This window comes from Typopeltis vanoorti, chromosome 4 (genome assembly GCF_054136105.1).
Source record: "Typopeltis vanoorti isolate ZY-2024b chromosome 4, IOZ_Tvanoo_1.0, whole genome shotgun sequence".
Lineage (NCBI taxonomy): Eukaryota > Metazoa > Arthropoda > Arachnida > Uropygi > Thelyphonidae > Typopeltis > Typopeltis vanoorti.
This window is the reverse complement of record NC_143552.1, coordinates 137,490,666-137,503,920: the sequence shown is the minus strand read 5'-3', so window position 1 is coordinate 137,503,920 and position 13,255 is coordinate 137,490,666. Positions and strand designations below refer to the sequence as shown.

At 34.9% G+C, this 13,255-nt stretch overlaps 1 protein-coding gene across 3 annotated transcripts in view; it reads left to right on the top strand.

The window, feature by feature from the left end:
• Positions 1-13,255, top strand: part of MRG15 (mortality factor 4-like) — a 237,530-nt gene that overhangs the window by 82,039 nt on the left and 142,236 nt on the right. For all 3 annotated transcript variants that reach the window (XM_090391475.1, XM_090391474.1, XM_090391476.1), the window contains one exon: positions 3,586-3,632. In XM_090391475.1, coding sequence (XP_090247601.1) covers positions 3,586-3,632 — 47 coding nt within the window. The remainder of the gene's footprint in view (positions 1-3,585; positions 3,633-13,255) is intronic.

The window sequence follows — 13,255 nt, the reverse complement described above, 5'->3', positions numbered from 1 at the left end:
AAAATGAATTACGACCTTTACTTACATTATACAACAGTTATATCATTTAATTTTTTTCAGCACCTAATTTTTGTCCTTTAGGCTTTCACAGTTTCCTTCAATTCAACGTCCCCCCCTTTTGCTCATAAGGTCACCCCCCCTCCAGATCGTTCCGCACCAAAGGTGCAGTACCCACTTTGGGCACCACTGATGTAGATCATTAGATCTGTTCACACATTTCTAGATAAAGCCGTTCTGTGAGGAAATAACTTTTATGAAGCACTCTTGTCTTGTTCCGATGAACTATGTTTAGTGTCAATAGCGTACTCTTCAAGTCCAGACTGCTCAGGCTCGTGTTCTTCTAGCTGAATAAAAGCAGATTTTCCTGTTTGTCCAAAGATAATCCACAAGAGTAAGGAATCTGATAGACACCTTGATAATTGAGAGGTGTAAGCTTGTCCTTAGGAGAAGCGATTCACTAGTTCACCTTAGAAGAAGTAAATAAGCAATTAGCCTTTAATTCTTTGTCAACCAGATGGTAGGTAGCCTACATTTTTCAGTTTTTTGGAAAAAGACTAATACAGGCTGTTATATCCATGCTGACTCTCATCACTGTCCTAGTTAAAAGGCTGGAACTATTAAAAGATTAGTACATGGTGCCTATTCTTTATGTTCTTCAGATGAACTGTTACAGAAAGAATTACAACATAATAATTCCACCTTTTTATCTCAACTCAATTTTGAAACTTGGCTATGTAATGATGAATTTATAATATCCTCTTTGATGCAAATTGGAGGCTTCTAGACTCTCTCTTCTACTATTGCAGCTGTACAGAAAAAGTTTCTGAATAATTCACTAGACATATCTCCTCTATTTAAGTATCAAATCAAAGAATGAAATACAATTGAAACTTCTCATCAGAGCTATCCACCACTTTTCTTCATTTCTGCTAAACTTACAGTAACACAAGCAGCTCCCCAATACCAGTTTACAATTCAATTGTTAGTCTACTGAACCTGCTACTCCCATTCATCTTTCATTCCACAACCACTCAAAGACTGCAGTATTCACCAAAGACTGCAACTTCCAGCTCTTTAAAAAAAATTTAAAAAAAAACAAAAAAAAAACATGAGATTTCTTATCTCATGACCCCTGTCCATACACAGAGCATCAGTTTGCTATAGATTTAACTTATAGCAAATTGATGTTTGGGAGTATTATAACAGAGTTTTCACAGTTAGAAAATATTATTTATAATGAATATTTGTGCATCCGCACGGTTAGCTTAGTGGCTATGCGCTTCGCAACCATATGCCTGGGGAAGGAGTGTCCTAGGTTCGATTCCCGTCGGTGACGTGAAGAACTGAAGGATCTTCCTCAGCCATAGCCAAGTTAGCCAGTCTTGGGCGTGGACAGCAGGGTTTTTTCCCCAGTTTATTCTGGGGGTTTTCATCCCGCAAAGCAGGCAAACTGGCCTTGAGAACTCAATGCTACAGGCCATAGGATGCACCGGGGCATAAGGCTTATCCTGTAAACGGAGTGAGGTCCGATGATCAATGGACCCTCGACACCGCAAGGCAAAAGAGGGTATAAAGAAGATGACATGACATGATGACATGAATATTTGTTATAGTGAATTAAACATCCTGGAAAAGTAGTATAAATAAAATCTTTTGTGAGAATGACTGTGAAACATTAATTCCATAATACAGATTGAACAAATGCAAGTAGTAAAGCTGAATGAACAGTTGAAAATAGCCATGCCATAATTTACTCAAGCGAGTTGAGTAAATTATGGCAAAGCAACATATTATATTTAAATTAAGGGGATATCACATCCCACATTGTTTCAGAGCCGAATAAGGAACTCAAAGATAGAAATTTAATCTTGCATCGCCAAATTGAAGCCTTTGGCTGTTTATATTTAGTAGTATATTATATTATTTCATGTTTATTTTAAGTTTCTATCTACAAACCCCCTGCAGTTTCACGTCAAACAGTAGTTCCTGAATTTTCAGATGTCTGATATGACCAATTCGAAAATGATCAGACCAGGAGAAAAACTCCACATAACCTCCAAGGAATATGGAGAACTAATTAGGGCTTTAAACCAAATGTTCGCACCTCACCTTCATGTGGTTCATCAAATTAGTAAGTATGCACTAGATACTGAACGAACAAGGATGAACTCGCAGTTTGGGACCAGCCACCTCCCTAGATCTACAAAGTGTTTATCAGAATTCTTGCATTTGCAAATTGTCCTATTATGGCCAAACAGGCAGGACAGCCAATATCAGAAACTGCCGAACACAGGGACTACATCCATTTCCACCTACAGCCATGCAGGACTTGCTGATCATGCTTTGGTCACCCACAGCAGGTTATCCTGGAAGAAGGCCTCTACTACACTGCAGCAAATATAAGTACAAAAGATTATTCCTAGAATCTGCCTCAGCCTTAAGAAACTATTCCGAACTTGGGAAGCACTCATCCTTGGAACTTCTACTCAACATCCAAGACCTTCTATTAGCCCACTAAGGACACTCTTTAGGACTTTGGGCTCAACTTTGGTTGCCATACTTCAGCCTCATTTACTCATTGTTAGTGTCTCTGTGCACATATACAGTATTCTGTTCCCTGATGATGGCAATTTGACTTTGCTGAAATATTGAAAGTATTAATTAAAATCATTATAATCAATAGTCTACATTGTAATCTCCTTAAGAAATACAGTGATAATGCTTTTATAATATAAGCATGCTCCTGATGAAGTATACCTGTTGTACATGAAACTAATAAAGATTTTTTTAAGAGCATTTTATTATCACTTCACATCATGTGGTCTTTATACTAGAAACTTGATGAATGTTACAAATCTCAAACATCACACCCAAAGTATCTATCCATTATGAAATAGTAGGTACTTGGATTAAACATCATAACCAGCAAAATTCAAGTAAACAACATAAATGCTTAGTAGCATTTATGATGTTAGGCAGCAGAGGAAGAAATTGCAAGAATGGAGTTTTACATCTATTTGCAAACTTCAAGAAGGCATCAATGTTTGCATCATCATCAATGTAACTGGGGGTAGGGGAACAAACATTTAAAGTTGATTTTAATTTCTAGTTTAAATTATTTTATTACACTTATTGTGTTGTATACTGTAATTTTGATTGTGTTGAGCAGGCTAATACAAGAACATAACCCCCCCCCCCAACCCCAACTTGGACATGTTAGTTATTTTATATGAGAAAATTGTTCTCGTTTTACCTGAATTATATTTGCATAAGCAGTTTTCATGGACATAGTAACTGGACAAATTTAAAACTTATCAAGTTGTATATTAAGTACTGTTGCACTTTTTAACTTGATTAAGTAGCTGACTTATATTGTAGCACTGTCATAAATTCATTTATAAAATATTTTCTGTCATCTTTAACAGTTTGCCATAGTGAGAGTACTGTGAAAGCAAATTAAGCTTCATTAATACAATTTTCTTTTTTTCTCTAATGTTTTTTCATATTTCATGAGAATAAAAATTTGTGGTTATAAAATGTATAATTTTCTTAGATGTAATTTAATCCTGCAAAATTTTTTTTTAGGTGAAAAGGTATTGTGCTTTCATGGGCCTCTTCTTTATGAAGCAAAGGTAAATATTTTTAATTAATTTCACTGAAATATATTTTTCACAAATTTAAATGAAATATCTAATCCGATTGTAAATAAAATGCTTCTCAGAATAACTGTAGTTGATTGATTAGTTTGTATTTGATTTTTAAAGCAAAATCTAGAATTAATATTTTATAGTTTAATCAAATTTTTCCACTTCCCTGCAAGAAGTTTTGGGATGATCAGCGGATAATGATCATTACTTGAACATCGTTCACTGGCAACCAAATCAGAAAAATAAAATGACTCAAGCCTAAGACCCTACCAATCAGCAAAGACTGTAGTCTTGTGTGTAGTGTTGATTCACTAATTATAGCTGGCAGCTGCATTCCTAACCTTGCATAGAATGCAGTATTTCAAACTGCTATCTGAAGTAAATTAAATTGGAGAAGGTTCCCCTCTCTCTGTCAACACTGTCTCACAGGAGTATTGAGAGATAGTATTGCGCTACAGTGACCTTCTGCACTAGAACATTGAACTTACTTTCTGTGCATAAAGTATTTCAACCATGTATTTGAGTGCCATCTATTAAAAAAGGTTGGGAGGAGTTAAGAAGAATTGTCAAAGAGAAATTTGGAGAAGCAGCAGCTAGGTTCAGGCCAAGATTTTCACTTAAAGACAGTTGAGAAATTGTTATAAATTTTAAGGATCTATATTTAACACATTCACATTTGGAAGTGTTTTGCATGTTTACCATGCCCACAAGACTTCTCATTACTGTTTTTGTGTGCCACTTCTGCATTGGGCAGACAGGTTCACTGATGCAAAGTTTATAAGCATATTAGTTGCAACTCTTTTGGTAGAATTTTATTTAAAGTTAGCATTTGTGATCTGTCTTAATGAGATCAAAAATTTCAAATACAATCGAACAAACACTTATTTCATGTAATTGAAAATTTGGACAAATGTTAGTACAATTGTTTTTAAACTATACATATTTGGTCGTTTTATAATCGAAATACAATTTTATTAATACAGACCATTTTAAAATAAAACTTATATTAAAGACTACCAGTTTCGCCAGCAGACTGTCTGACTTTTTCAAGGCGTTTATAGAAAGACATGAAACCTAGTAAATGCAAATTGAAAGGAACATAAAAAACATTGTAAACCAGCTAGTAGCTATGGTTACACGTTCGCGTGACAGAGAGGACTTATACAAAAAGTCATGGTAAGCACAATTCTATATTCTTACTTTGGTAAGAACATAGAAAATAAATATCAAGAAAATTTCAAGATATTCAGGAGTTGTTGGAGAAGCTTAGAAATTGAGGAAAGAGTGCTGTAAAAGAAATTAGGAATGATAAAGGTGACATGAAAACTGGAGAAAAAGATATCTTTGATGTATGGAGAAATTGCTTTAAAAAATTGCTAAATGAAACAATCATTGACAGCTCAGTGGTAAAAAAACTGACTATACATACAATCAGGAATACATATCCATACTTGAAGTAGAAAAAGCCATCAAAAGCCTGAAATGTGGAAAGACAGCTGGAGTAGATGATATTCGACCAGAAATGCTGAAGTATGGTGGTATAAAAGTTTTACAGTAATCACACTGCATAATTCAGAAGGACTGGACAAAGTGATGAATTCCAGATGATTGGAGTATAGCTATCTATACTATGGAGAGCTATCTCCATAGTACCCATATATAAAAAGGGAAATAAAATTAAATGTGAGAATTACAGAGATATTTCTCTACTGAGTGTTCCTGGTAAGATTTATGCAAGTATACTTGATGAGGATTGTGGAATTGAAGCTTGGTGAAGAATGAGCTGGATTCAGGCCAAATAGAGGCTGTCAGAATCAGATCTTCACTTTATGACAAATAGTTGAGAAAGCATGGGAATATAACAAAGATCTGTATTTAAGTTTTGTAGATCTGGAAAAGGCATATGACAAAGGTACCAAGAGAGAACTATTCAAAACACTACAGTTGTATGGTGTCAGTGAGACATTATATCAAGCAATACTTAGTCTTTATTTGAGTTGTAAGTCAGCAGTTAGAATCAAAGAAAATACAGGAAGATGGTTTAATGTTAAATCTGGTGTCAGACAAGGATGTACATTGTCCCCTCTGTTATATGGATCACATTGTTAATTAAAGTGGTATTAAACATGATATTAGATTTGGAGATGTTAATGTCAGCTCCTTGCTTTATGCGGATGATGTTATACTTCTAAATAAATCTGCTACAAGTCTGCAAGATTCCCTGACTAAATTGAGTAGCTGTTGTAATAGATATGGTATGAAGGTCAGCTATAAGAAGACAGAGACAATGAAAATAGGCAGAAGCATTGAAAATATCAATTGAATTGTGAATGGAGAACAAGTAAAACATTTCAGCTACTTAGGCATTTTAATGAAGATGGTAAATTAAATATGAAAATAGACAACAGCATCAACAAAGCTGCTATTGTAGGAAATCAACTGAATAAATTTATATGGAATAAGAAAGAAATTAGTCAAAACACTAAATTAGCTATATACAGTGTTCAAGCCGATTTTAATTTATGGATTTGAGAGCTGGGTCATTTTATTATATTAAAAACGAGGATATTAGGAAAGAGCTTGACATTGTCAGCATCCAGGAATGCGTTAGCAGAGCTAATCTCAGGTCACTTGAACAGAATGGGAGAGAAAAGAGTAGTAAAACAAGTGTTCTCTTCATATAGGTGGTTTGATACAGTAAAAAGTGCCTTAGAAGATAGAAATATAAGATCTGATAATGTTGGAGTCTTGACAGGTGTCAGATTTATTTGGAGGAAAGTTGTAGATAGGATGTTAGTAATGATGTAAATTTTCATGTAGTACTATCATATCCTGTACATGTCAGGAATTTGATGATGATAAAATCTATAATATTAGATTCTGAAATACAAATCTTTATTATGAATTATTACAGGGTGTCCCAAAATTCATGCAAGATTTAAATTTAGCGGCATTTGTGCAGTAAAGTGTTGCCAACGAGAGAAAAAAGAGACAGCGTGACAGCTGACAGTTCAGGGTTATTAAAAATGGAGCGCTGCATGAAAGAACAACGCATTTTCATTGTTGAGCAATATTTCAAAAATAATGATGGTTTGGCAGCTACAGTTTGCAATTTCCTTACAAAATATGGTCGCAATAGTGATTTAACTTCATCAACTGTGAAAAGATTAATTAAAAAATTCAAGGAAACTGGATCAATTAGTGATCTTATACACTCTGGCCGTCCTTCAACAAGTCGTTCAACAGAAAACATTGAAGCAGTTTGTGAGAGTGTTGCTGAGAGTCCAGGAACATCAATTTGACACCGTGGTCTTGAATTGGGCATTTCGAGAAGCTCTCTACAGCATATTCTCACGAAAGATTTGCATCTTTATGCTTGCAAAGTTCAATTGACTCAAGAACTGAAGCCTACTGACCACACAGCGAAGAGAGTTCGTTGAATGGATTATGGAACAACAACAAGTGGATGCTTATTTTTCGAACAAAATCATCTTCAGCGATGAGGCTCATTTTCATCTTGATGGCTTCGTTAATCGACAAAATTGTTGCATTTGGGGTTCAGAAAATCCACGAGCGATTGTTGAGAAACAAATGCATCCACAACGTGTCACTGTTTGGTGCGAATTTTGGGCTGGAGGCATCATTGGTCCATTCTTCTTTGAAAATGCGGCTGGTAAGGCAATAACAGTTAATGGTGCCCGCTGTTGCGACATGATAATCCAGTTTTTTGTGCCTAAATTGCAAGGTATGGATGTGGTTTCAACAAGACAGTGCCACATACCATACGGTCCAAGAAACAATTCAGTTACTGCATGAGTCATTTCCTGGTCATGTAATTTCCCGTTTTGGTGATCAGAATTGGCCTCCCATGTGACTTAACGCCGTTACTTTTTTCTTTGGCCTTTTTTGAAGTCTAAGGTTTATGCCAACAAGCCCGCGACTACCCACGTCTTGAAGGAGGAAATTGAGCGCTGTATCAACGAAATTCAGCCACATTTATGCAAAACGGTCATGGGAAATTTCGACAAAAGAGTACATATGTGCCAGCAAAGTCGTGGAGGCCATTTACCCGATATGCTATTCCATGCATAACCCTATACTGTATACTTTATGAATCAAGAAGAAATTACAATTTTTAATTAAAAACCTGTGTTTTCTATCAAAATTACTTCTTGCGTGAATTTTGGGACACCCTGTATAAAGATACCAAAGCAATCATCAGATTTATTAAAATTAAAAAAATCAAAGTTGAAAAAGGAGTCTTGCAGTATTGCTCGATTTCCTTGCATTTATTTACTATTTATCTTGAACAAATATGTAAAGCCAGTATAGCTGAAGAACTAGATTTACAAATAAATTTCATGAATATCAACCACATTATATTATACCTGAAATTTTTAAATGAATAATGCAAATTTGATGGAATGAAAATCAGTTTAAGCAAAACAAAAGAATTTTTGAAAAATTTCAGTAAATTCAGAAAATCATATACTTGAACAGATAAAGAAATTTACACATAACTTAGCAGTGATGTTACTCATAATCTTGACAATGCAGAAAGAATAAAATACAGACTTAACATTGCACGGTCAATTATGAATAAATTTTTCCAAAAATATCAAACTGAAATGCTATAGAACCATTATTATATTTATAGCAACATATGGAGCTGAGACATGGAGACTCAGTCAGAAAAATAAATAAACCTTACTGGTTAGAATATAAAATAAAGAAGCAGGTTAAAGACAAACTTAACCACAGAGAAGATATCACATAATTCTTAAAGAACAATCAAGATGGTTTGAACACTTCCAGAGAATGTCTTTTCATAGATTTCCAAAATAGCCCTGAACAGAATTATTGGAAGATGATGGTGGTGGGGGGAGACCTAAAACAAATTGGCTACAGTCATTGAAGGAAAAGTCACAGTTACCCAGCTTCAGTTAGAGAGAGAACAGAAATTACCAGATGGTGACAGTTTGTTCATGGGGCGGGGGGGTGTCTCAGCCTGTCACTTGATGGATGAGAAAGATGATGACAAATGAAAGAACATGAAATCTTGATTTAAAATTGCAAAATGGAACTAAAACTATTAAAATGGTGAAACCAGCATAGCAATATGCTTCACGAAACCTTTAGACTGACCTCGTTCCTTGAATGGCTTCAGTCTAATTTTTTGTTAATTTTGTAAATAACATTTTCTTTTTTACTTAGTTAATTTCTCTGCTAATGCCTTTTTATTTTCTTATAAGGAGTAGGCAAGGCCATTTTAACCCTATCTAACTTTTGGAGACTGGGTGGGCAGTTCAACCACCACTGATAGCCATTCAAAGATACCTGGCCCAAGATTATCACTAATTTATTATTGTTACATATGGACACCTCCATAGAGTCATCGTGGGAGATCCATTTCAAAAACATTAATTATTAGTGCCTGTCATATTTTGCCTTGAAAGTGCACACATTACTGACTGGTAATCTATTCCACTCATTCACTACTCTCCAAGCAAAAAATTTAGTTCTCACTCCCCTACTAAGCAGTCTTACTCGCTTTCCATGGATGACCTTTAGTTTTCATCATATTATTCATGAACTGAAATATTTCCTCCACATCAATCCTATAAATCCCCCCCCCCACACACACACACTTGTACCTGCCGATAAACCAGCATATATAACTCGCAAATCTTCAATCATTCCTCATATGGAGCATCATACAGACAGACCTGCTACCATCTTTGTCATTCTCCTCTGAATCTATTACACCTTCTCGACATCTCCAAGAAACCTTGGTGACCAGATCTGTATTCCGTAATCTGGATGATTTTAACCTGGTGTTAGTAAGGTGGGGTGTCACAGACCCCAAAGATTTTAAATAACTCTTTAACAACGCATGGCAGTGAGTCATGCCTCAGTATAGCTTCCCCTCCCATAACCCGCTACTCAACGCCATAGACGACAGACTGTTGCGTGCAAGCAAGTTAGTGTGGTGTGCTGGGGTCCACCAGACCCCACCTTACCAAAAGTGTGACTATATTTACTTCCGAAATGTAAGTTTGTAATAAATGAGTTGTTTTCCTATACTTGTATTGTAATATCTTTTTACTTTTATTCTCTATGATCTTTATTCTATTCCTAATTCTTTATAGTTTACTCTGATGTGCTTTTTCTCTCTTATCCTTTCTCATTTACTCTACTGCGTACTATGATTTTCCACCTTCCGTATTTACAAGCCGAATGAATGAATACTGGAAATTTATTTTGTCAGACTGCGCCACCAATATATCATTTCATTGGCATAAGACTAAATAAAACGTCCAGTAGATTTCCCTCTCTCTCACGAGCAAAGTTTCTTTTATCAATGTTTACTTTAACAGTCGTGGTTCGTAAGTAACTGAACTGTGTTTTTATTGCCTTAAATTATTTCCCGCTCACAAGTCCGATTTATTTAAGAACAGTAAAGTTGTAAAATAAAAGATCAGGCAGCACTCTTAATAAATAATTAAAACACATTTATTTATAAATTATACATGAATTAAGCAATAGGGAGATTGCTTTCTCTATCCATTTATAAAATCTTTAGCATAAATTAGAACCTTTTTACTTTAACTCACTATCTTGTTTACTCTCCACTTACAAATTCAATTTATTAAACTTCTATTTTACTTGCAAAGAGGTTAGCTAACTCTCTGTTAAGTTATCTTTACAAATTTTATATCAACTTCAAACATGCCAATTGATTCTCTTAAAGACCCTTCTTATTACTATTGAACAATCTCTTAAAAGTCCATCTACAACCTCTTTGTTCTCCTCTGAAACTTGTCTCTAAAACTAGCGGACCTCTTTGATACTTTGCTTCTCCTTTCAGGGCCGCAGAAACTTCTCTAAACCTAGCAGCACTCTTAGATACTATCTTTAAAGGTGTTAGCACAGTAAGCAACTTTTATATACAAAACTAGTAAACAACTTTTCCTGCGTTCCTACACATAACTATATACATATACAAAGTTCCCCCTGGAAAGCATTGCCTTTGTTTTCGACGTTAAAACAGTAAATACATTCACTCCCCACTGGGTTAACTACATTAGTATTTTGCAAAATATGCATAGAAACAAACAAGGTTATTTACAGTTCTCATGGAACTTGACCTATGTAAAAAAATTCGATGTAAAGCACTTTGTAGTTTTTTTTTTAAGCTACATCAAGTTTTTACAAGTTGTTTTCATGTATATTCTACTAAAAATTATCGTTACTGCTGTGTCTTCTATATTTTTACATACCAACTATAAGCAAATACATTTTCGTTAATATTTAGAGGGTATTTTGAGAATAATATATTTTTTTTTTTACCAGATGAGTTATGAGCAGGAAGAACAGAGATTATGTCAACTTATAGATGACACTAAAAGTAAAAATAAAGATCTTTAATTAGTTAAGTATTTTGGGATAATAAAAATTTAACTTTGTGGATCTGCGTTTTTATTCAGTAAAATTACAGGACACTTAAACAGTATTTAATCTAATATTGATTTAAAAGATATGGATTTCTATAATACATACATTATTTGGGTGGGTCTGTGGGATCCCACCTTACCAGTGCCAGGTTAAGCAGCATCCAGGGAAAACTGGTAAACAAGTACTGCCATCTTGTGGTCTCTAACCCTAACATGATATGTTATTGTCTGAAAATAGTGTGGGTTCTGTGATTGATTTTCTTGAGTTTATAATTATAGAATGAAACCCACTTGCCTGTGTGATTGACTAACTCAGGAACTGATTAAAGAAAGACCAGTAAAAAAGTTTTAGTTAGCAACTGGAATTGAACCTAGGCCTTTCCTCAGGTAGCCTAGCTCTGAGGAAGCAAACACTTCCAGTGTGAGCTACTCAGGCCGTAGTTAATTTCAGGTTGATAAATAATAATACCATCACTTTTCAACATGTAAGTTAGTCAAGTGTATGTTTTTTGTTTTCACTTCATTAGTTTTTTCCTCTGGATGCTTCTTTTGTTTATATAGAATTCTAAAATTTTTGGAGTTTAGAAACTTTTGAAGAGTATTACATGCATTTAGAATCTTTCACAAATTTTGGTTGGCCACATACCAATGGTCACTGGAAGGAAAATAATATTCTTCCACCAAGGTATATCACGTAGGTTAGGAAAAAATTGGTATCTGATATACAGGGTGTTCGGGATAAATTTGACATATTTATAATTAATTATATTTTTCCGTAAGTTACATGTATTAACACACACTTCTCTTCATTTAAAAGTTTGGACCCTTCTTCATTCATATACAAGATGTCAGAAAGGATGGATAGCTGGAACCCACCTGAATCATGGAAGAGAATAACTTGTATCATGATGATTCGTGCCCGCCATCAAAATAAGGATATTACGACTGCTGCCCAATGCTCCCTGAATACAGTAAAAACAATCAGGCATGAACTAGAGACTTGCAATGGTGACTACGAGGATGTAGCAAGAAGAAAGATCCCTAGCAGACGATCTGATTGCGTTCGTACAGCAGAATTCCTCGCAAATCTGCAGGAACAGGTGTTGAAGAACCCTGGCATTGGAATTCGGGCTTTGTTCGTGGAGTTGCTAACTGTAGTCAAGCCCTGGATAACAAGGGTAGCCAATGGTAGGCGGTATGTATGGCAGCAGGATTCGGCCCCTTGCCACACCTCTGGGAAAAGTCAAAAATGGTTGTCTGAAAATTTCTACGACTTCACCAGTCCAAATGTTTGGCCTCCAAACTCCCCAGACCTTAACCCCATGGATTATTTTGTATGGGGCGCAGTTGAAAAAGACACCAATCGCACTTCCAGTAATACAAAAGCCCAGTTAATGGATAAAATTAAAACAGTTTTTGCGGCCCTTCCCAGGAAGACTGTAGCATCAGCTTGTTCGAGGTTCCGAAGCAGAATTGAAGCTGTGATCGATGCTAATGGTGGTTATTTTGAGTAAATCTTGTTGATAGTATTGTAATTAACTCTGCCTGTAATGTTTTTTTGTCAATTCATTAAATTTAATAGATACAAAGAAGATTTTCTTTTTCCTTACGAAACTGTCAAATTTATCCCGAACACCCTGTAAATATCATGATTAATGATGGATATTTGCATTCCATTTTTTAAAACCTTTATTAGCTTTAAAAAAAAAGGTTAGGTTAAATGACTTTGCAATCATAATGAAACTAAGATGAATATTGAGACATGTAAAACTTTTTGTTACAGAAAAAAATATTATTGGAATGAAGAAATACAATTAGATGTTAAAGTTAATAGTATTTATAATTAATTTATAAAGCTATGGAGTATTCATATTTCTAGGTAAAGTGACTTCCACAGAAAGAATCAATAGAACATTAATATGAATGGTCATGTTAGCTGAGCAGATAGTATGTCTCCTCAACCAACAAATTGTCGGTTCGAATCCGATTATGGATGTGGATGTTTGGAAATATCTTTGTGGTAGAGTTTCATTGTTCAGTGTGAAACCATCATCCTGCTTCTTATTGGAGATTTGAAGGTACATGTTTGATCTCTGGAGCATGAAACTGGAATATCTAACCTTTGTCTGCCAGTGATGATAAATATACAATAAC